This window comes from Rhineura floridana, chromosome 3 (genome assembly GCF_030035675.1).
Source record: "Rhineura floridana isolate rRhiFlo1 chromosome 3, rRhiFlo1.hap2, whole genome shotgun sequence".
Classification (NCBI taxonomy): domain Eukaryota; kingdom Metazoa; phylum Chordata; class Lepidosauria; order Squamata; family Rhineuridae; genus Rhineura; species Rhineura floridana.
In genome coordinates, this window is record NC_084482.1 from 29,914,077 (window position 1) to 29,939,045 (window position 24,969).

Below are 24,969 nucleotides of genomic sequence, written 5' to 3' on the forward strand. Positions count from 1 at the left end.
GGTGGAGCGAGCGATCTGGAGGGCAGCCTGGAAGCTCCCTCTCTGCGATCTGTGTGGATCATGGAAGGGGAACGCTACTCTGTCACCCTAATGAGGGGCCCTTCAGAGGCCCTCAGCCAGGGCCTGATCTTTTGTTACCCTTTTTTATGCTACCAAAAAACAGAGCAACCATTCAGTCTTTGCTTTCAAATGAGGAAGTAGGATTAGAAGCCATAGTAACTTGGGGGAGTGCTGTAAAGGAAGACTTGTGATAGGAACATGGCAAGCTGCCGTAGACCAGTGAGCCAGCTCTGTACATCTAGCTCTGCATATACTGACCACAGCTCTGCAGGGTTTCAGACTGGGGAATTCCCTAGCTCTTGCTGGAGAAGCTACAGACTGAACCTGTGACCTTTTGTATGCAAAGCATGTGCTTTGTCACGGGGCCATGGCCTTTCCCCATATAGTTTGTGTAGTAATCCGTAAGCACAACAGTGGTCAGAGCTGAACTAGGTGCAACTGCTTTGCAAGTGGCCATGAATTCACAGCTGTCAAGAATATAACTTGGGTTGCAAGGGATAAAAGCAGTTCGATTCTGCAGGCCTGTATTTATAGTGCAGATGTTTTAAATAAAGGATCAAGTCCTAGCCATGCCCCCAGTTGATCTTGGGCAAGACTTTCCTTGCCCTTGAAGAACACTGTGCACATGTTGGAAAGAAGCCAACACCTGCTGCCTGCAGAGGAAAGGGAGATGGTTCTGAGCCCATCTGGAATGAAGTTCCCAGAAGGCTTCTATAAATAGCTTTTATAAAATGTAGTTGTGCCAGGAAATAGAGGCTGTGGTACAAGAGGACAGCCCTGCTTCAGCAAAGAAATGTTCTGTAGCTTTAGTCTTAATCCAGCACTAGAGCAGCAGCGTCACAAGGCTAATGTACACATTCATAAAAAGCACATGATGTAGCCTTTGAATACTTATCACTTTATACTGCAGGATATCTTGTTTGTATGTTTCCCCACGTCAATACCTATCCCTGATTTCATAGTGGAAAGTTTTAAAAAATGATCTATTCGTTACAGTTTGAATGATTGTAGCATGTGCTTCCTGAATAGCTAGTTTAGGTCTAAACTCTATTTGAAACTAACTTTACACCCAAATTACAGGCTTGGGTAACACGATCTAAGTATCATAGGCACAGAATGCTTTGTGATCAAAGGGATGATGCCCTTGTATAACTGCTGTACAGCACTGGCTGGTTGTAATGCAGAAACTAGTTCCTAGTCAGCTTTTATTTTTAAAAGGGAGATTTGCAGAAACTTAGCTGCTGTGTCTTCCCATCTGCTGCAGCTTTACAATAGTCTTCAGCCTTCTCAAAGACTGAACCCACTTTGCATCACTCTGACAGTTGTGGTCCTGACCAACAGAAGACCAAGAGTTGTGTGTGTTCAACTCTGCTAATGTCTGTACTCCATGTAGTTTTGTAATTACTTCATTGCCTCCCTTGCCATGTTCAGTGAGTGCTTAATGTTCACCCTTCTGTTACAGATGTACCAGCTATCACCAACCATACTACACAGCAGAGCACTGTCTGTTAAGATGCATAAGGCTTATAGCCTATACCTTCTCCGTTACACCCAGCAGCCACACATTCTGTGCTAAGTATGAGATATGACTACATCCAGGAAACAATACTGAAGCATAACAGTACTTGCACTTTCAAAGGATATTGATGCAATAGTTACCAAATAGGTATTCTTACCAGCACACAAATCCAGCAGGAAGGTGAAAAACTATGCAAGGTGGAAGCTGCTTTACTAGCCCCATTTCATATTTAGACTTTCCCTCAGTGCCTTTAAGCCCTGTATCCCATTCCCACATTTAAGATGAAAAAAGTAGCTAAACTTTTAAATATTCAAGTCGCATGCACCTTTTTGCAAACAGTTTTTTTATTGATCTATAAAAATGCTGTTGGGATTGGTTCAGTCTCCGAACATTCTCAGACAGATTTTGCAGTTATCAAATAAGATTCACAGTTAAAGGTTAGGGCACAATGATGATTTCCTCTTACTGTGCATAACTTAATTTTCTTTCCCCTCATTTTTCTCTGGAAACATCCCCTTTCTTACAAACTTGAGGTAGCACGTACCAGGCTAAGGTGTATGAGGCAGCTGGGACCCAGCTATTAATGAAACAGGTAGGAACACAAGGCACTGCAACATTTAGAACAGATTTAATTTGCCACTGGAGAGAAGCAGGATCCAAGGTTTTAACATGAAACTTGCAAGTCCAGGTTCATTGGATGGATGGGGGGAGGGGGAGAAGATTAAGAACCATCTGATCTCTAAAGGAAGATACAACTGAGCTACAAAAAGCATCACTGATTGTTATGCACTGGAGAGACATTTTTAAGGGCCAGAATGGCTCAATGCTGAGCAAGGACCAACAGGAAGCTTGAACTTGCAGGGTAAGTTTCAAACAAGCAACAACCAGGATGCATTATGTGCTTGTATGTCTCTGTTGATAAAGAACTGTGCTCCGCTGCAAATGAAGTTAGCCGAGTATTAACATTCACATTGTTCTCTGTGGAACTTAAGCGCTACTAGCATTAGTTAAATAGCACTACAATCTCTTCCTTTTTAAAGGGAGTATGGTACATAGATTGCAGCAAACGATTCATAAATCAAGGATCAAGTTTACAATGATTCAAAGTAACAGAGCCACTAGTTTGTCTCATGGCACCTTAGAGACTAATATGCTTCTACATGAGTATACTTTTTTTATTGTCCAGAAACAGTTTGTGGTGTCTTGGTGAATTTGGGCTTGGTCCCTGCTTGGCAAATGCCTAAATGCAAGGCTGCCCATTTTCAATTAATAGTCGTGCTTAAGAATCACCAGCCTTACTAAGCACTTTTTTAAAAAATTCTACTCATCTGTGTAGAGGAGAACTTTAGGATCAGAAACCAAGGAACGTTACTGTTTTGTTTGGCAATAGCAGAATTGCTTTGAACAGCAACATCCAGAAATCTGCACCAGAAGAACCCACTATAAAGCCAGCCTCTGTTCTCAAGCTGAGAATCCAGTTTCAAAAGAGGTTTGCACTTTGCACTATCAAAAAGAAACAAGCTTTGCAGACCAGCAGAAAAGCAAAGGAGGCAAGACTTCTATATATCACACACATGCCAGAGAATAATTGTGATTTCAGTAAGTTATTCAAATTGAGAAAATGTAGTTCTCATTTTGCATAATTTATTTTGCAATCTACTATTATGAAAGTCACAGGAAGGAGCAGTAAACTACACAGAGCATAAAACCCTAACCATTGAACTTTGTTTGATTCAACAATACCTCAAGCTGCTGGGATTTTGTTATGCTGAATGTGTAAGCTGTGCCTATTGCTGAAGTCCAAAAGAGCAAGAAACTTGCTCTGTAGAGAAGGAAAAAAGGTAAGATCTGCACCAAATAACACACCCTGAATTTTTTGTGCTTCACTTTTAGGAAAGAACAGCAAACATGTTGCCATCTACCTCCTGCAGTCAAAGCTAGCTTACCAGTAACCACTACTCCCTTGAGTTACTCAAAGCCTTTTCTTACAACCCCCAGCCTCTGGCACAGGTAGACAGTAATCTAAATCAATGCAATCTGTAAGCACGTTTATGCAGAAGTAAGTCCCACTAGGTTCAATAGTAATTACTCCCAAATAAGCATGAATAAGATTGCAGCTGTCACAGCAAGATGAGCAAATGTCAGCCACTGTACTAATATTGCCAAACAGTAGGAAAAAAGGCCTGGTAAACTGCATAGAAGGGATTATAGCTTTTGACAACAGAGCAGTGGAAAAATCATTCCTGTAAAGATACAGATACAATTGAGATGGCAACTTGACCCCAAATCATCTGCAATAGAACAAGCCTGACATAGGGACTGAAGGCAAGGGGCTCCCAACCAAACTCAAGTTTGCTTTTCTAGTATCCCAGATGCCATGCTAGTCATTTCACTAGACTTGAGATTCAAGGGCAGCTTTCCAATCACATGGACAGAAACTCCAAACATTCCCAGCCATCACAATTGTACCTCCTTGCAATTAAGATAGCTAGGACATCCAAGCTTAAAGGGGGAGTTCTAAAGTTGCTGGTTTTTATTAATATAGCACAGGACAAGCTTGGCAGAGCAGGGTTAGAAGTCTGTTATTGTTAATGACTTCCTCTTCGGTAGCCTTCCTCATAAGCACTTACTTATTGCCTTAAAAAAATGAAACTATTTGCTCAGAGAAGCATTCTGGAAATACTGGTCTTAGAAAAATGCGACCCTTTCCCTCCTGTACTCCATATGCAAGCCTGTTCCTTCTTATAGGATAACAGCAGAAACAGGGATAAACAGCAAGCAAATAGTTTCAGTAGCCCAGAAAGACAAGAAGGTTGTTCTCTGGAAACAAGTCTTCAGTCAGTTGGTAAAGGTGACAATTTTGGGAGCAGAGAAAGAAGAAATATTAAAGATTTGGGGAGAGTTGCTGAGGGAACATGTCAGCAAAGGACACCAACTGTATGGCCAAATTTGTACCATTCCAGTGATCAAATTTAACTCTCCAAGTGGCAGTCGCTATTCAAAACCTATGGGAATAAGAAGCATTCAGATTGACTCATGGGACTGTTTCAAAAACCAGGTTGTTAGGTCAGCACAGCGGGTGGGCAGTTGTTTCCAGAATGTTTGCAACAATAGCAGTGCCACAGATTCAGGGATAGAAGTTGAACTAGCGGATACTCTTCTTAGGAAGAAAAGCTAAGCATGAAATTTTGCCTGGTCAGAGACAAAAGGAAGCCATCGATTTTACAATGGGAGAAAGTAGCCCACCCTGGGGAACATCTTGCAGCCTCAACAGGAGACTGCCCAAGTATCTATGCCACAGCAGGCATCCCCACTCTATGGCATTGCTCTGTCTGAAAAGGAAAGTGGGGTGTCCTTCCAGTGACTACCCAAACACTGTAGGCTTCCAACCGTGATCCCATTCGTGGTCTAGGTATCCTGGTCCTGAAGGGGGGCAGTTCACAGAACAACTTGTTACATCTGTAAGGAAAGCCCCTGTTGAGCTAACTTTCACCCTTCAAGTGCAGGTATATGCTTTACTGCACAGCAGTGCTACACCTAACATCTGAACAGGTGGGGTGGCCAGCTTGCTCATCTGGGGAACAAAAAAGGGCTCCCAAAAGTTTCAGCCATCTACTTTATTTCCTTCAACCTGCCCTTTAATCCTGTCTTCCCTCCCCTGCATGTTGAGCACAGAGCCACGGAAGCTATGAAAAACAGTGATCATTTGCACAATCACCCAATCTTACATTTTCATAAAAAGCATGCATACTCCAGCACCCAAATCTTGGAAGAATAGTGCCCAGAATACCCCATGCCCACACTGCATGGTTCAGCCCTTTATACAGCCCTGCAGCATGCTGAAGGGTGTCATTTCAGCCTGTGGCAGCACTTTTTCTCCAATCCCAGCAATCGTGTGTCCACCATTTGTGCAAAATGTGCACCTAAAAACTCATTTGCTAACCAGAAAGAGTACTGAGTTTATAGCAAAGTAGGCAATAAAAATGAGTGTCTGAATGGGAGGGAGTTCTGGGATACTCACAATGGTGTAATGGGAATAGGAGCCAATTTCTGGAACAGCTACTGGGCAGACACGGAAGCCCCAACATGCAGTTTTCAGCCATCAGGCAGCATCAAGACATGGAGCTCTATACAATTCAGAATCACAGCTGGGATCTGCAGATCCTAGCTAAGTGCCTTCCCACAAGCTAACTGGAGATCCTGCCACTCCAGTCACTCTCCTCTGGTAGTCCTTTGTGGGCACTTCACCTTAAGTGAGAAACGCAAGGTATGGCCACTCTCCCTCTATGGAAATATTCGATGGAAGAGGAACCATGATTCTGAAGAGGTGGAAATCTTGTCCCCAAAGCAGCAGCTCCCAGCCTGCTAATGCCATTTGCTGATCCCTTAATACAAAGCAGAAAGCATTTGTGGGGGATGGGGAAGTTGTGGGCAATATCTAGCTCACAAAATCCATTGCCTCAATAGTCCCAATGATGCCTGGGTCACTGCACATCAAAAGTCAGCACAATCAAGGCATCTACTTCTGGGGTCGCAGGTGACATTTGGGAGTGTTGGAGGTGGGTCTACACGAGGCAGGAAGATGGAGAATCTGGCTGTACTCCCAACAGGCAATTCTGTTTCCCCTCTCCTCCTCTTACATGTTCCTCCCCCCCAGCAAATATGCACCCATCTGGGGCTTCTCTTCTAACATTTCTAAAACTAACCAGGCTTCCTTTAGCCCTTTATTTGGCACACATCTTTCAAAGGTCCTTTGCACTTGGCTTTGACTGGGTGCTAGTCTCCCGAAGACAGCCCTACAATGAACAAAGCTTATGGTACCATTTGGGTGAAGAAGAAGAGTCCAAGCCTGATGCTGTAGCACAGGTACAATATAGATGCCTGCGAGCTTCCTCTGTCCACCCCCCCCACTGCTCACCTACCTGCCTGCCTCCCCTCTGCCATATCTGCCTTTCCTCTACTGCACACCAAACCTCTCAAAGCAAGGTTAAACCACCAGGGTCCTGCAAATCCAACCACAAATGAGACTACCATGTATTACCAAGAGGCAGCCCAGATCAGGTTTCTTTTCTTTTTAAACACGTGATTTACCAGGCACAATTTCCAACAGGCCCTTCACTAGGCACAGAAAGAGTGCACGATTCACACATTGTGAGCTTCTACCACCCCTTTTCAGTTAGAAACAGGGATTGGGGCAGTCATCAGCCTAAGACAGGCCACACTGACACATACCATAAGTAGAGAAAGGGATGGGAGATGATCTACAGACTGGGAACTTAAAGTGGTAGGGCAGGGGGACTTTTCAAATAAAGTATGCTACAGAACAAGGTATCTATGTATGACCCAGCATAACAGCATGCCTAGGCAAAACAGAAGGTTGAAAGGTTGCTCCGGTGGTAACATGGTGGCCTGGCCCCTTCCTTGGGAACAAGTCTCTTTTCATCACACCAGGCCCAGTGGATAAATTAAGACAGGATACCAGGAGAAACCAAATAAATAGATAAAAACAGGGGGGGCTGGGGAAGCCATGAGTGCACACCCCAGAGCAAAGCGTCCGTGTGGCCACCGAAGCAGCAGGGCAGCCTTCACGTCTGGTGGACCTCGTGGAACATGAGCTCTCGGGGAATGCGGGTCTCAGGGCCGTAGTTCTTGCCTGCTCGGCGTTCGAAGGCCGCCACCATCTGCTTGACCACCTCATCGAAGAAAACCGTGGCCAGTTGCGAGTGTAGCAGGGAGCGGAACTCAAAAGAAATCTGAGGAGAGAAGAAGGAAAAGCGTTAAGACGTGACCCAGCCACCCCAGCTCTTGTTTTCAAAAACGGGGAAGGGGTAGTTGGGCAGCTGAAACTCTCTTCAACAATCAAAAAACCCTATACTATGATACTGAATATTTAAGTCTGTTGTTTCCTGGATTCCGGGGGGGGGGGGCTTCCTTCGACAGACTTGAAAAATCCTGCTCTATACAGTGTGCTGTCACCAACATTTACAAAGGGTTCGCAACTCCCCAAACACAACAGGCATGGCTGACTAAGCTCATTAGATTCCTAGGGACATCAGCAGATAATGCAAGGTTTACATCCAGCACAGGAAACCTGTGGCTCTCCATTTGTTGCTGGACCCCAGGCAGCAAGGCCAATGGTCAGGAATGATAAAGAGTTGTAATCCACGAACATCTGGAAGGCCACAGGTTCCCCATCACTAGTATCCTCTAGCAAAGAACCTGCCTTCATCTTATTGCTGATTAAGGAAAGAGGTAGGAGTCCACTCCTGAACTTCTGCTCGCTCCTCCTTTTCCCCTCCTGTCTGAGGAAGAGTCTACAAGATACCATTGGCATCCTAGAGTGACTTGTAGGGTTGTTCAAGGATGGCACTATCTTGTGCAGCATGGCATCATTTTAGAGAAATTTGCCAGCCTTTCTAAGATGCCAGTGCCAACTTACAGACCATGTCCCAAACAGGAAGGGGGAGGAGGGAGAGGTAGGCAGTCAGGGATGATGAACAGAAGGAGAATCCTCAGCTGCCCCAATTCTTCTCATCTTCTGATAACGTAGGGAGCTTCCCCCAAGTCATCCTCAAGAAACTTTACTGGTTGCTCTAGGGCAATGGAGAACCAGGGTGAGGTCTGTGCTCTCCCACAAGTGACCCTTAATTAGGACACTTTGCTCTGCCTCATTATCATGTTGGCTCTGCCCCCAAAATAGGGCATTACTTCATTAGTCCTTAAGCATCACAAACTAGATCACGTGCAGAAGCACACAGCCACCTGAGTCACACGAGTAGGGATTATTTAGGGGTGGAAGGGAAAAAACAGGCTCATCTCTGCCTTGTGGACCACACAAGAAAATGGAGGGGAGAAACAGAGTCTCATAGCAAGTGTTCACACTCCTTCACAGGAGGTCACACTTTGAAAATTAAGAACTTGCTCGAGGTCACACTCATTAAGTCAAGCCAGGAAGTCAGAATTTATAGCTCTCAGTCTCACTTGCTCTCTAAAAGACAAGGAGAGAATCCAAGAGGCACAAAACTTGACAGCCCTGGCTCTTCCATAAACTCATGTTTTTGATAGTTTGCGCACATGAGCAGAACATTTGCTTCCTTGGCTGATTACCGCTTGTGCTCTGTCACAGGCAAGCACCTTCCCTTCCTGTTTCAGAAGAACAGGCCTATCCTGGGCAGCACAGACAGATAAATCCTTCATGTAAGAGGAGCCAAACTGGCTGGGAACATATTTAGTCACATATGCTTACTGAGAAGTCAACTGTGCATGTGCGAGGGTAGCCAGGAATGCCAGGGCTGAAACGCCAGCTAGTCTCCAGGTGGTTGAAGAGCTTCCCATCAGTGCAAACAGCCTGGGATAAGGGACAGAGGCAAGATCAGAGAATGATTTTGCTATTAGAGTCCATGCCCACCCAGATAATCTAGCACAAGAGTGTCCATATCTTGTTCCAATTGCAGCTCTGGGGCCACAGCTCATGCATCAGCCATCAGACTGTGTCTGAAATGAATAGCTCACTTCAGCCCCCAGGCGTGCCAACTTGCAAGTTAGACCCAGGCTTGAAGCAGCAAGGCACTTTTTCCTTAACACTCTTAACTTTTGCAATTTCTATTAGGGGAGTTGTTGAATCCAATTCTCCCGATTCTATCTATGCCAAAATTATCTGATGCACTGAGGGCAGGTCGTTAAATCGTGCAACACTTGTTGCTTAAAATATATATATATATAAATGCCACAGAATTCTCACCCTAGAGATTACAATGTGAACAGCACACAAATGTACAGCTCACCTTCACCAGATGGGGCCGCACCAGTGTCACAATGGATGTGTAACGTTCCACAACAGGAGAGAATCCAACTTCCAGCTGGGCTTTCACATGGCCTGTCCGCTTAGAGACCACAACTGATTTCTTGCACCAGGGAACAAATTCCTTGTATTCATCCACATTGGATACAACTTCATACATCTCCTGCATGGAATAACTGCAAAGAAGGAGAAAGTAAATTCAGGAGCTGATTATAGCTATTAGGACACAGACAACCTGATGACAGCACACCAAAGGGAAAAGTTAAGCCATTATCTAGCTGAACTGTGCAAGGAATTTATTGACGGGAAGGTACATGCAAGAGTGTCATGGCTGCATTCACACTGGGCATGCACATATGCAGAATATTGGAAACTGGCTTATTTCAAGCTTGACAATCTTGCTCACAGCCTGTGAAAGACAGAAAACTTTCAAAGTAGCATTGCTTCCCCCCTCCTCAAACCCAGGACCTTCTGGCTTTCTGGTGGTGGTGGGAGATAAGGTACTTTTTATGCTTCATTCCTCTGACCACAAGGTGAAGGTGTCTGGGTACAGAATTTATTCTTATCAGATGGACCTCTTTGCCCTACACCTTGTTATCAGAATATACAAATACTTCATTCTTGGGTTTATTTGTCCAATCCTACAGCAATACAGAGTAGAGCCGTCAAGCCCTCAAGCAGAAGATATGGGTAAGACCCAGCACTCTGACACCTCGATTCTAAATAGACTGACTTAAAGGGGACTTGCTTCTAAGGGAATGTGGTAAGGACCCCAGCTTGACTGCCTTGCTCAGACTCACACACAGAGCTAGGAATGGACCCTTTGTCTCCACAGTCCCCTGCCAGTGGCAACACTGCTAGATCACCCTAATGTACAACTTCTGGGGATTTTTAGTTTGGGGGGGGGAAAGGCAAGAGGAGGACATGAAAGGTTTATAAAATTATGAATGGTGTAGAGGAAGAGAAAGTTTTCTCCATCTCTCCTGACATTTGAACCTGACATCATCCAATGAAGATGAACGGTGGGAGATTCAGGACAGGCAAAAGGAAGTACTTCACACAGCGCATAGTTAAACTGTGGAATTTGCTACCTCAAGATATAGTAAAGGCCACCAACTCAGACAGCTTTAAGAGAGTCAGACAGATTCACAGAGGATGGCTATCAGTGGCTACTAGTCATGATGGCTATATGCTACCTCCACAATCGGAGGCCGCATGCTAGCAAACAGCAGGAGAGAGCTATTGTCCTCATGCCCTACTTGTGGGCTTTCTGGAAGCATCTGGTTAACCACTATTGGAGGCAGATGCTGGCCTAGCTAGGCCTTTTGTCCCGTCCAGCAGGGCTCTTCTTATGTTCTTAAACACTATATCCACTACCATTACATTGCCAGGTGAAAGATGTTTGTGCAAGTTGTGCAGTTTGATTCTAGTCACAAGCAGCTCATTCATCCTCCTGTGAAGCACGTCTGCTCACCCAATGATCCTCCTCTCTGAATATTCCTTCCGTTTGTTGGTGAAAGGCCCTGTAAAGTTGATAAACGTCCGGCTGTGCTGAGCACTAAGATCCCAATCAAGAGTGCTGATGGCTTGGGGAGCGCGGATCATCAGAAGCCCACAGGATGGCATGTACCTGGAACTGAAAAATCCCAAAGATTAGTTAGACTCGGTGGCCAGGAAATTCACTGTACCTTCTGCCAGAGATTAATTCCAAAGGGACACCCTTGCTATTGAATGCTTAAGAGAAACCAGAAAAGGAGCATTAATCTGGGACTTTCCTCATTGTTAAGTTACAAGGAAGCATGACCTAGCACAGTCTTTTGGAGCACAGTCCTATAATATATAATACTATATGGAAATTCAAACATCTGCAAAATACCACAATGGCTGGAAATACTCATTTCTACTGTGCACAAGCCTGACTCTGGAACCATTTAACTTCCAAGGACAAAGGTCTCCACTCTTCTTGAGGCTCCTATATTACCTCTCTCTACACATGCACACACCAAATCCTAGAACAATCTCTGGATTTGTGAGAATGCGTCTTCACAGCTGGGGATGTGCATAACCAATCTGTCAAGTGCCACGCGCTGTTTAATAAGTACAGGCTTAAGCTACCACCCACCAAAATGTTAGAACTTGAGAAATATTAAAAGAAATAAATGAATATAACTACTACTGGGATTAGCATCCATGCTGACAGCTGAGGAAAGGCCCAAGTGATGTTTGCTTGGATGGTGTCCCTTCTTATTTATTTATTATTATTATTATTATTTATTTTATTACATTTTTAAACCGCCCTATAGCGATAAGCTCCCAGGGCGGTGTACAGCATAATAAAACAGGTTAAAATACAAGTGGATGTAAATACAATACACAATAAAACATAATTAAAAAAATTTCAAATTTAAATTCAAGTTTTAAAATTTTTAAAATGCCTGGGCAAAGAGGTAGGTCTTTACCTGGCGCCGAAAAGATAACAGAGATGGCACCAGGCGTATCTCGTCAGAGAGGGCGTTCCATAATTCGGGGGCCACCACTGAGAAGGCCCTAGCTCTAGTCATCGTTCTCCGTGCCTCCCTATGTGTTGGGACACAGAGAAGGGCCTTCGATGTCGAGCGCAGCGACCGGGTAGGTACATAGCGGGAGAGGCGTTCCGCCAGGTATTGCGGTCCGATGCCGTTAAGGGCTTTATAGGTAAGAACCAACACTTTGAATCTGGCCCGGAAACATATTGGTAGCCAGTGCAGCTGGGCCAGGACAGGTGTTATATGATCAAATTTTTCAGTCCCAGTAAGAACTCTGGCCACAGCATTCTGCACCAGCTGAAGTTTCCGAACCGTCTTCAAAGGTAACCCTACGTAGAGTGCGTTACAGTAGTCCAATCTAGAGGTTACCAGAGCATGGATAACTGTGGCGAGGTTCTCCCTATCCAGATAGGGTCGTAGTTGGGCTACCAGCCGAAGCTGGTAGAACGCGTTCCGTGCCACCGAGGCTACTTGAGCCTCCAGTGACAGGAGCGGATCTAATAAGACCCCCAAACTACGGACCTGCTCCTTTAGGGGGAGTGTAACCCCATCTAGGGAAGGTCGGACATCAACCATCTGGGCAGAGAGCCCCCCCACCAACAGCATCTCAGTCTTGTCAGGATTGAGTCTCAGTTTATTAGCTCTCATCCAGTCCATTATCGCGGCCAGGCAGCGGTTTAGTATATTAACAGCCTCACCTGAGGAAGATGAAAAGGAGAAGTAGAGCTGCGTATCATCAGCATATTGCTGGAAATGCACTCCAAATCTCCTAATGACCTCACCCAGTGGCTTCATATAGATATTAAAGAGCATAGGGGACAGAACTGAACCCTGTGGGACCCCATATTGGAGTATCCAGGGACTCGAGTAATGCTCCCCAAGCATCAACTTCTGGAGACGATTCTCGAGGTAGGAGCACAGCCACTGCCAAGCAGTGCCTCCAACTCCTAAGTCCGCAAGACGTCCCAGAAGGATACCATGGTCGATGGTATCAAAAGCCGCTGAGAGATCAAGGAGAACCAACAGAGTTACACTCCCTCTGTCTTTCTCCCAACAGAGGTCATCATACAGGGCGACCAAGGCTGTTTCTGTACCAAACCCTGGCCGAAAGCCCGATTGACATGGATCCAGATAATCAGTTTCATCCAAGAGAGCCTGGAGCTGGCGGGCGACCACACACTCTAAAACCTTGCCCAGGAAGGGAACATTTGCTACCGGTCTATAGTTGTCAAGATTTTCAGGGTCCAAGGAGGGTTTCTTTAGGAGCGGTCTCACCACCGCCTGTTTCAGGCAGAGTGGTACCACTCCCTCTCGTAAAGAGGCATTGATCACCTCCTTGGCCCATCCGGCTGTTCCGTTCCTGCTAGCTTTTATTAGCCATGAGGGGCAAGGATCCAGAGCAGAAGTGGTCACCCGCACCTGTCCAAGCACCTTGTCCACATCCTCGAGCTGTACCAACTGAAATTCATCCAATAAAACAGGACAGGACTGTGCTCCGGACACCTCATTAGGCTCAACTGCTACAATATTGGAGTCGAGGTCCCGGCGGATGTTCGTGATCTTATCTTGGAAGTGTCTCGCAAACTCATTACAGCGGGCTGTTGATGGTGTTATTGCGTTCTGAGGACCAGAGTGTAAAAGTCCCCGAACAACCTTATAAAGTTCTGCTGGGCGGTTAGAGGATGACTGAATGGAGGCAGCAAAGTACTGCTTCTTCGCTGCCCTCACCGCCTTCACATAGAGCTTGGTAGAGACCTTCACAAGTGCAAGACCACAGCCGTCGGGAGTTCGTCTCCATTTGCACTCAAGCCGTCTCCTTTCTTGCTTCATCACTCTTAGCTCCGGGGTAAACCACGGAGCCAATTGAGCTCTGCAGAGGAGAGGGCGCACCGGGGCGATCGTGTCAACTGCCCGGGTCATTTCCGTATTCCACAGATTGACCAGGGTTTCGACAGGAGTGTTAGTTTTATCAGCCGGAAAACTCCCCAGAGCCTTCTGAAAACCTTCAGGATTCATTAGTCTCTGGGGACGGACCATCTTAATTGGTCCTCCACCCTTGCAGAGGGTAGAAAACATTGTGAGCCTACACCTCAATAGGCGATGATCTGTCCATGACAGAGGAATAGATGTAAAATCCCTCACTCCCAGATCACCATCTCCTGCTCCAGTAGCAAAAATTAAGTCTAGAGTGTGCCCCGAAATATGCGTAGGGCCAGTAACAAATTGAGACAGCCCTATGGCTGTCATGGAGGCCATGAAGTCCTGAGCCGCCCCAGACAAAGCGGTCTCGGCATGAATGTTGAGATCCCCCAATACCATAAATTTGGGGGATCGCAACACCAAACCCGAGACCACCTCCGTCAGCTCAGTTAGGGAGGCTGTTGGGCAGCAGGGTGGACGGTACACCAGCAGTATTCCCAGTCTGTCTCGCTGACCGAACGTAATATGAAGACACTCCAGACCATTAGCTACCTGGATAGGGTGCCTAACAAGAGGGATGGAACTTCTATAGACCACAGCGATTCCCCCTCCCCGACCCTCGGATCTACCCAGATGCTGAACAGAGTACCCAGGTGGGCACAGCTGGGAGAGATTAATGCCTCCCAGATCGCTCACCCAGGTCTCGGTAATAAACGCCAGATCGGCCGCCTCATCCACAATCCTCTCAAACAGCCCTTCCCCAACACTAAGTAATTATAATGTGCAGAGGGCCTTTTCCCCCTAGGACCTTGGCCAAGGTTGGATAAAAGGACAGAATACAGCTGTGTATGTCACAAAGACCCTCCTCTTGCCTGCTCCAGCCTCCAAACAGGTTTCAAGCAGGTATTCTGCACATTGAGCACAACCACAGTCAGGCTGCTGCTATGTTTCATCTGGAGTGTTAAGAGGCAAATGGGGGATTCTCATCAGCCTATCCCAGAGAGAGCCCTACTGAGGTAAGGTGGCGTTGGTGCCTCAGGTGATGTATTCTGGACACTATTAAGGGTAGCAGAATGGAAGACCGGCAGATCAGACTCACGGGGAAAAACTCACCAACATTAACAGGAGCACTACTGTGACCTTACATGGCTCCTGTTCATTCAGTGGGGAAAACTTCCCAGTGGATTGTGCCCTATGTTAATGAGTAAGGAAGAAGGTGAAGTTTGGATTTGTATACGAGGCAACATGTGCCTTGGGGCTGGCCCTGTCCTATCCACTCCTCTTGCTTTTGGATCACAAACCCTTTGTTCTAGAGAAGTATAATGCTTGACCCCTGATCGGAATTATCAGACACTCCTATAAGTAGCTCCGGGCAATTTCTCACAAGGCTTGCTCCAATTTACATGGAAGGAAACATCAGACACGGTTATACAAGCCACCTTTACTTCCTTCTGCCCTTGTCACCTTCCATCAGCTCTCACACAGGCACTGCCTGGCTGGCTTATCTTACACAGTAGTTGCCACTAAGCCTTCCCGCTGAGTCAGCTGAGCTGCCCTGTCAACCAATAAATGCTCAGAATGCCAAGCGGGAGTCTATCCATGAAAGAAGGAGTTTTCCTACCAGAAAGGAAAGAAGCTAATACACTTTGCCTGAACTGACAAGGCTACTGACTGTTCCCAATAATGATCAGGGAACTGAAGAAATGGGCCTGTACATTTTTCTGGAGCCCCCCACTCCAGTCTAAGGGGATCCCTGTTATGCACTAATTTTACATGGTCTGTATCTTTTTAGTAAGAGTTAGCAGCAGTTTAGTTTCCTTAAAGACTTTTCTAGAAATGAGACAAAAGTAAAGTCATTACTGATGTGCCAGTTCCATCTGCCCTGCAGCATCTGCTGTAGGGGGCAATTGCTCTACACAATGGAACTGAGGTAGGGGTTTCCAGAAAAACTACAAAGCATATTATGAAGGTGGGAAAAGGTCCAAGAAGCAGAAGATAGATCCAGCAAGGTATTGCAAGATAGCAGGGTCTACACCCTATAGGCAACTCAACCCAAAAGGATTTGACATGCCTATTTGACATACAAGGATAATATTGAAGCATATTCATGAAAAGGGACTGTGGGAAAAGTGGCCAGATATAGCAACAGCTGCCCAGCAGATTAGCTAGGACATTTATTTTGGAGTACTGCCAAGCAAGTGGTTGTGAATAGGACTGTTACGTAAGAAAGTTAAAGCACAGGAAATCCAACATGCCACGGCTGAAACCAGAGGCATTTAATCTGGGATGATAGTTCTCTCTATAGGTTAACCCTCACAAAACCCTTCAAAGCCCATCAACTTATTCCCCATAAAGAAGCTAAGTTTCACATACCATGACCACCACACACACGGGTGCACAGACTTTTATTTTCTCTGGTCTCGAGCCATGCCTCGGAGCTCTGGAGATTTTTTACTGGACCTTGGCCCAGGTGGTGAAATCTCAGGCTGGTGCCTTTTGTGGCTCAAACTCAACAGACTGGCACAGCAAACAGAAACTGGGAAAGACACAAATACTGCAGAGCCACTCACCAGCAACCTTCTGAACTAACAACCCAGAAACCCTCAGCACACACACACCCCAGTAGGTTTCCAAAAAGTGCCTGCACTGTTTCCAAAGTTGGTAGTGGCCCTTATGGGGGAAGCTGCTAGCTCTGAGGCAGATTCATTTCAAGAGACGGAGTGATAGCACTTCAGAGCTCTCAGTTAAAATCTTTCCTTCTTCCCATTTTAAAAACCAAAAGTTGTGTCAATCTACTGTAGAATAATTTATCATCTATCACCTCCTTATGCTATTCCCTCATATTTGCTATCTACATTTTCACCCAGCTTTTTAGCCAAAAAGACACCCAAACTAAGCAGCTTACAACATTTAAAACAGTCCAGTTTAAAATCTACAATAAAATATTACCTTAAAGATCACAAAATAAACACAACTCTGATAGCTATGCCAAACTTATTCAAAGACATACACACCCAGGGTCTCAGGTGTGTATGTGTCTTACACCCCTTACCTTTTTGGGAGCAGGCTCCCAATATCTCCAGCATCCTATGAGCTAATCAGCATGACAGGGGAGCATGTTAGCCACTGAGAAGAATCTTCTAACATACTTCCTTGTCGTTTCTTGCTCATTGGAGCCAATCAGAGTGAAAGGAGGCGAATCAGCCGCTGAGAAGATACTTCTCAGTAACTAACACTCTCCCCTTTCATGCTGATTGGCGTCTAGGGACGGCTGTTGTTGTGGGAGAAGGCAAGCACGAGAAGGACTGAGGAGGATGGATATGATGGTGAGGAGGGTGTGTGGCATGACTCATGAAGGGACTCTGCACTTCTGAATTTGCCATTACACTACTACACACACCTGTGCACTAGGAATGGGACATGTTATGTTTCTGTATCTAATCTTCACAGTCCACCTCTGTTATAAGCTTTTTATATCTCCAGCTTTTTATTTCGGGGGGGGGGAGAGAAGAGGGGCAAGATAAAATGTCCATGACATGAAAAGACCATGTGGCCCAAAGAAGAATTTAGAGAACACCTGGGTTCCTGCAGACCTCTTCTTCCAGCATATAGGTCAATTCACATGCTAAAGCATGTGTTTTAAATTGTTTTAAATTGTGTTTTAAATGGTTTTTAAAAGATGTGTTTTTAAATTTGTGTATTTGTTTTAATGTTTTTAGTTACTGTAAACCGACCAGAGAGCTTCGCCTATGGGGCGGTATATAAGTACAATAACGAAATAAAGCAGCAAGTGCTCTGTCACGATGAAGCAACTCATCAGAGAGCACTGGCAGCCTAATGACCACTCCAGCTCCCCTCAGCTCTGCCTCGGACAGCAGAGCACCTCCCACTTGGGGGCATCATACCTCCATATTCTCATTCATAAGAAGTGCAGAGAAAAACTTGCACCGAAAGGCATTCCTAGTAGCAACTTGGTGGCAGACGATTCCACATGCTCCAACACCCCAATTTCCCCAGGCTCTGTGAAGTCAAATATTGCACACTATGGAGACACATTATTTTGGCATTCTTCACTGCAGGTGGCAGCTAGCACAGCTAGAGAAATGCATGGCCGTGTACGTCTCGCATCCATTTTATAGACATTGCATGTTTTCTGAACAGAAACAGGCTTAATAAGGAAGTGAATAAAAAAAAATTTACTGGTAGATGTTCAGACACCAGAAGTGTCTTGATAACTAGTCAGAGGGAGCCAAAGTTCATACTGGAAGAGGCTACTGGCACCAGCTCTTCCTTAACTCTAAATCTCCTTCTCGGTTTGCTGAAGAAACAGAGATCACCAACTTTCCTCCTCTTGAAGGGTAATGGGTGCAAGATGTGCCATTGTCCTGCCAGCTCCACGTTGTCGGAACTTTTTGTTTCACTGCTGCTCAAGCCAAGGCAGTCCTGGCAAGCTCTACTAAGCCAACAAGTAGCCAACGTCAGCCTAAAGACCCGAGAGAACTTCAAGAGAAGCCACAGGTTGACAAGAATCAATTTTTTATACTCTGAGTTCTCTCCTTGTTTCCATTTCCAATAAGTTATGTTTAAATGTAAGCTAAAGAGAAAGCTTCCATAATACTGTCCTTTTCATGTAGCTCTTTGGATATTACACTATTGTAAACAATTAACTGCCCAAGAGACTCTCTCCAAGCAGCCACCTGCAATATGGTATGAAAAATGCATAACCCCTAGCTACCAACATGAAGCACACTGTTCTTTTATGTAGCCAGATCTCCAGAGATGGATCAATACAGTACAGCATCAGTTCCCTATGCAAGAAAATGGCTACTAGGCTTGAGCTGTCTCTACCAACAGTTCTCCACCAAGACATGGACACAAGTTCAGTGTCTTACTCTGGAGAAACTGATCCAGAAAACCACCAGTCCCTACCGGATTTGCACTCAGCCACAACTCTGCAATCAAACATGAACTGAAAGTGTGGAAAAACTCATTTGTACACCTTAACTGTGAGCAGAAAAAGTTTGGCAGGGGTTACCTTGTCCACAAGTGACCACAAATCCACTTCCCAGTGGTGGTAGTATTTAATTCTAGTGATCAGCAGAGAAACCCTCAGGTGTATTCTGGTACAGGAAAAATGCTACTAGTAACAGAGGGAGGCAAAACACAACCAGGCTGTGTTATTCGCTGGGAGACGGCATTAGTGTCATGATCTGGAAAATCATCTACTGCTCCATCCCTGTGGGAGAAATGACCCTCACCAGACAGGGGATACACCTCATTGTGTACACAACTTCTTCCATGCATTACCTACAGGAGCACACCCATTAACAAAACCCTCTCTAATCATTTGGTGAATCAATCCTCACAGAGCTCTCTTACCCCAACAGATGTTCATCTCCCTGTGAGAGTGTGCTTGCTTCTACTACACACTCCGTACTGAACTCTTTGTCCTCCACCCTCTTACTTTTGTTGGCTTTCCTCCTAACTCACAGTAACTGCCCTTCTGCTACCCTCCAGGCTCCTGCTCACAATATAACCTTCTTTCTCAAGTATCCATTTTAACCTCTGATTCTCCTTCCCCTTCCACCGCCTCTCCTTTTGGCATTTGCTCCTCTGATGACCTTCCACAGGCTGTTCAAGTTATTCTCCCTCAGCCTCCTCAGTGCCACACAAATGAATTAAGAGTCAAACTAAGGGGAATACAGCATAACTGTTTTTTCTCCTTAGTACCCTTCCCATATGCAACAGCGCCTGCATAAGGCTCCCACATGTCCCTTGCTGAAAGGAACTTCTCTGCTTTAAGGTGCATCCATTTGCAGTGAAACTTAATGGATGCCTTTCATCTCAGGCAAACAAACTCCCAATGTTTAGGGTAGCCAACCTGTTTCCTTCTGCCCCCTCCTGTATGCATTTAACAAGCTGCCCGAGGGACAGAATGTCAAGAGATGAATCTTTTCCTAGCATGGAGATGAAGTGGAGAAGAGCTTCATTTTTCGAATTTGCCTATCATGCAGGTGTGAAAGGCACGGGAGCCCCTGCCAGAAAAAGAGGTGGCAACCCTAAATGTGTGCCACTTTATTTTAGGGGGGGGGGAGCTCCCAGCCTTCCCCTTGGGTGCCGCTCTACCCTGTTCCAGCCCAGCCTCCTTCCCAGTCCTCCTTTTTTCTTTTCTTGCCCTGCTCACCAGCCAGTCGGGGGCGCTCGCGGCCTCAGCCCTCCCCGCGCTCCCAGTCGCAAGACTTCCCGGAGCCGGCGGGCCGCCATGAAGGGGGAGCCTGATGGGAATGTCCGACCCCCGGGCTGTCTCAGTTCTGCCAGCAGCTAGACAGACACCGGCTCCGGCCTCCGTGAACCCTCACCCGCCCACGTCACTGTGTCGTCACTGCGTTGCCATACATCACACTCACGGGTGGGAAAGGAAGCGAGCGCAGAGCACTGCGGGAGCTGTGGTCTCCAAAGACCACGTCCGAATGAATTGTGGGAATTGTAGTTTTTCTTTCTCGAAGGCTGAGATGCCTTAGGAATTGCTAGCCCTCTTCTAAGTAAGAGTAAGGGCTGGAGAATGAGGAATCGAGAGAATGGAGGGTGGGGGATGGAGGAGGTTCGCAACTTTCTGACCAATCATGTGACATAGCCTCACTTGCAATGTAGAGCTGCGTATAAAATTGCTAGACGGATTTTTTTTAAAAAAAAATACAGTGTAGATTCTTGGAAGGGACGGATATCAGAGCCGTGCTTTGTTATGGCACAAGCACAACCTACTGAATATAAAAAACTGAGGCCAATAAGAAAAAGTCCAAAATCCACATCAAGGCAACCGGAATGTTAATAAATAAGAGTGCAAGCTTTCGGATTCTCCAGAAGTCTTCATCATATGGTAAACAAAAGAGGGGTAAGGAAGGAAAAAAGCTGGCTGATGATGAAGCCATGGATGGAGTACATTTAGTCAGTCTTAAGACTGAATGTGGGAGGAGATAGCAAGACATCAAAATGTGGATCTACTCACACATCACATTCATGAAATGGAATTGAGAAAACTGCTGTTGAGATGTTACATATCTCCAAAATGAGGAGAACTAGGGCTGAAGTTTGGATGCTTACCTGGGAGTAAGTCACACAATGAACAGTGAGAATTACTTCCAAATAAAACTGCATAGGGATTGCGGTATAAAGGGAATTTTGATCACTAGTGCACTTATCGTGTGAATACAATACATACGGGATAATCGACTTTGTATAGTAAGAGGTCCTCTAGAGTCCCATAAGAAACTGTAAAATCTGGTGTGTGTGTGTGTGTTATGTGCCTTCAAGTCGATTACAACTTATGGCAACCCTATGAATCAGCAACCTCCAGCAGCATCTGTTGTAAACCACCCTGTGTTAAGTTCAGGTCTGTGGCTTCCTTTATGGAATCAATTCATAACGTTTGGTCTTCCTTTTTCTACTCTCCTGTTTTTCCCAGCATTATTGTCTTTTCTAGTGAATCATGTCTTCTCATTATGTGAGTTTCAATTCACACTTGTTCTAATGAACCTTTGAGATTCTCCTTTGAACTATATAGCCTAGCAATCTGAGGGATATCTGTTCTGCAACTTGTTAAGAAACAGAAATAAAGGACGTTTGTATTACATCCTGTAGGGTGGTTGACTAAAGGGACAAGGTTAGAGGCACCCAACAACACTATTACTTTTTTGCAGGTCTCTGGCCTTGAAAATAGTGATGATCCTGCAGAATTCTGACCTTTGGCTTTGAACCAGTAATGGAGATGTAGAATAACTAGGGTTCTTTTTTTGTTTCTGTTCCTTCAATGTTTGCATCTGCCTCTGTTATATGATTAAATATGCATTTGGTACTAAGTTTAGTTTAGGTATGACTGAAGTGACACGATTTCTGACTGGGAGTAAATAAAATAAAGAGTTACATACAGAGGCATTGCCCTGTGTGGTGCAGTTTGAAGGTGGTCATCCTGGTTTCAAATATCTGTCCAGTTGTGAAGCTTGTTGTATATTCTTGAGACAGTCATTCTCTTTTCAGCTGACTGCCAATTTACCTCACAGAGTTGTCATTAACATATCCTTGTGTAAATTGCTTTGATCTTATTAGAGAAATGGAAGCATACAAATGTGACCTAAGGTGCAAGGTAGGCTCAGAGCCAATATACAATTCCTCCTTTCTTCATCATCTATTGTTTTCTTTTGTTTCTTTCTCCCATTCTGACTTTCTTTTGCCAAGCTACCCCCTAGTATATGGAGCTACCTTCCTCTGTCTAACTATATTTCCCTCTCTCTTTTATAAACCTCCCAAATGTTTTCCTGGATCACTCTACCTTCTCATAGGGATTTGTTCACGCTGGAGTTTCTGTGCACACCACTCCTAAACACACTGATGTGGTGAATGCCCCATAGATTCCCATGAAATTTCCCCTTGTGTTCAAGATCAGCTTTACACCTGAAGGTTAAACACATTTACCTGGAAAGTAAATTCCTTTGATGTCAATGGGATGTAACATTCAGTTAAGCATTCTTAGGATCACATCCTCAGACTGTAAGCCTCTGAGCTTCCATGTCAGTTCTTTGCAGTACCCAGCATATCACAGGCAGTAAATAAATTTTAAATCACACTAACTGTTGTTGCTACTTTTTGGTTCCAGAAAATAAAGCATTGACTTGGCCGGGAGTAAGCCCCATTGAACTCATGTCTGAGTAGACATGGTTAAGACGGCAGTGTACAAGTCATAATTCACTAATAGGAAAAAACCTTGCAGTTTAAGAAGCATGCAAACTTGCACAGAATCCCATTTCTTACCTCCCGGATTAAAAAGCAGAGAAATTCACTAATAGGCAAAAAAAAAAAAAAAACCTTGCAGTTTAAGAACGTACCTATAGCCAACAGATATTTCTATCAAATGTTAAAAAGGAGGGAAATTGGGCAGCTATAGTGAATGCACCAGGGGAGCAGGAGACCTGACCTCCTCTGAGATATTGTACTGCCCTACAAATCTGTCAAAATGCAAACACAATTTGACTTGGTCTTCCACAGTCCAATCCACTTGCTGTGTAGCTTGGAAGAATTTGGTAACAAGCGCCTCTGAGCACATTGATGAATGGGCACAGTTTGAATGCAGCCCTGTTCACTGAGGCAAGTGTCTGTTCACCATGTACTTGGCTTTCCAGGCTACCCAGAATCCATCAGGTATTCCAGGAAATCTGGTGTACTCCTTGGATGATGATACCTGGCCTGGTTCTCCCTTTGCTGTACTAGTGTCTGAGCTTATTTCTACATCCTTTTCAGTATCTCTGTATCTATACATCAGGTAGTAAGCAGGTACTGTTATCTGCCTGTGGCTAATGGCTGTTAATTACACAGAGGGGAAGGGCTGTAGCTCAATAACAACAGCACATGCTTTGCATGCAAATGATCATAAATTCAATCTTTGGCATCTCTAGGTAGGGCTGAGAGCCCTGTTTGCGATCTCGGAGAGCTGCTGCCAGTCGGCTTAGACAATACTGAGTTCTATGCTCCCATGAGATTGCTCAACTGATTTGTACCAAGCGTTAATTCAAATTCTGTCCTTTATACAGTTTGATGTTTCACATTGACTTAGCACTCACATGTTAAGCCCTTCCCAGTCCTGCACCCAGATTTCCACCCCTACCATGACATTAGACCAAGCAATTTAGTCAATGAGCCTTTTATTTATTTGTGTGCACTGTAACATTAAAGCATGCCAGCTAATGATGGGCAAAGCACAAGTTGACTGTGGGCTGTGAACATACTAATTTGCAAATAAACCAATATTTATAAAAATACCACAAGACACCACTGCTCTGTTCTCCAGAGGACATTGCCCCTGCAAGGATGATCTAGTGTTTAGAGAAGTTGAGCAGCTCTGGGTTATTAGCCTTACAACTTCTTCCATTAACAATAGGCTGGAACGAGACTAAGCCTGCACTCCAATACATGTCTACTCAGAAGTACCATTGGGTTCAATGGGACTTACTCTCAGGTAAGTACATATTGGATTGCAGCCTAAGGCTGTAATTCTAACCCCTCTTACCTGGGAACAAGTCCCGTTGAATTCAACAGTACTTGAATCTGAGTAGACATGGCAAGGACTGTGCTGTTCCAGCTCATCTACAACTACAAAGCAGGGAGGTGTTTCATCCTTTTTTAATGGTATAATGTATTTATGTTTATGTTTTTAAATGTGTTGTAAGTCACTTGGAGACCTTTAAGTAACAAGCAACTAACAAGTCTAATAATAATTTTGGGTTGAAACCAATGGAGCGCTAAGTAACTGTCCTGTTTGTGCAAGAATTTCTGCTTGTGCAATAGAACTTCTCTGCTCCCCCTAAACCTGTTAAAGGGGTTCCTCCAACCCTCCGGAGCAGATATGGGTGGTGTGTATGTGTCAGGAAGGCCTGTTGGGCAAATGGAAGTCCTTTCACTGATGGGAGGCATTAGCTGAATACCACATCATCATCATCATCACCACAGTAACCACAACAATAATATTGTTATGAGTATGGGGGTTGGAATGGATGGTTCTTGTGGGTCCCCTTCCAGCCTCTGATTTGGAATCCTGTGCCTTGGAATGAGGAACTCGCTCTGCTGGTCAGATGAGTCTCTTTTGTTACGCTAATAGAGTGACCAGGCAGGATAATGGGTCTATCAGTTGCCCAGCAACTGGTGAATGGGCCAGGAAGACCCTTTTGTCATTGAAACTCTTCAGGAGAGCATTCCCCCCCCCCCCCGGAGCCCAGGAGAGGCTTGTAGTTTTAGTTGTGTCCAGGAATTGCTGGGAACTGGAGGCAGGCAGAGAGGCTGGCTCTCTGCATCATGGCTATAGGATGCCTCCTGTAACAGTGACGGGAAAGCTGGATATATTGGACTGCCGATGCCATGAACCCCTCCATCCTAAGCTCAGGTTGGAATGTGTGTAGATAAATAAACCATATTTCATAAAGACACCACAGTCTCCGTTGACCTTCTTCCCAAAGGAAACCAACCCTGGATGAGCGCAGGGACACCTGAAATCTCACCGCTCGGAGATTGGGGAGGCATCCAACAATATTATTTGTATGCCAATTGAACTGTTATGGCTTCCCATAAAGGATCCTGGGAAGTGTACTTTGGTAACTTCC

General features: G+C 45.1%; 1 protein-coding gene across 4 annotated transcripts; it reads right to left on the reverse strand.

The window, feature by feature from the left end:
• Positions 1-1,905: 1,905 nt before the first annotated feature.
• Positions 1,906-20,364, reverse strand: COQ10A (coenzyme Q10A). Of its 4 annotated transcripts, none has more exons than XM_061615169.1 (5): positions 20,010-20,364; positions 10,855-11,016; positions 9,364-9,556; positions 8,826-8,927; positions 1,906-7,332 (listed from the first exon to the last, which is right to left on the reverse strand). In XM_061615169.1, exons 1-5 carry the CDS (start codon positions 20,087-20,089, stop codon positions 7,165-7,167), a joined length of 705 nt encoding a protein of 234 aa, XP_061471153.1. In that variant the 5' UTR covers positions 20,090-20,364; the 3' UTR covers positions 1,906-7,164. The 4 variants fall into 4 exon arrangements, with proteins under 4 accessions (XP_061471153.1, XP_061471152.1, XP_061471154.1 ...); XM_061615168.1 differs by lacking the exon at positions 20,010-20,364 and adding an exon at positions 19,707-19,950; XM_061615170.1 differs by lacking the exon at positions 20,010-20,364 and adding an exon at positions 19,205-19,454.
• Positions 20,365-24,969: the final 4,605 nt, after the last annotated feature.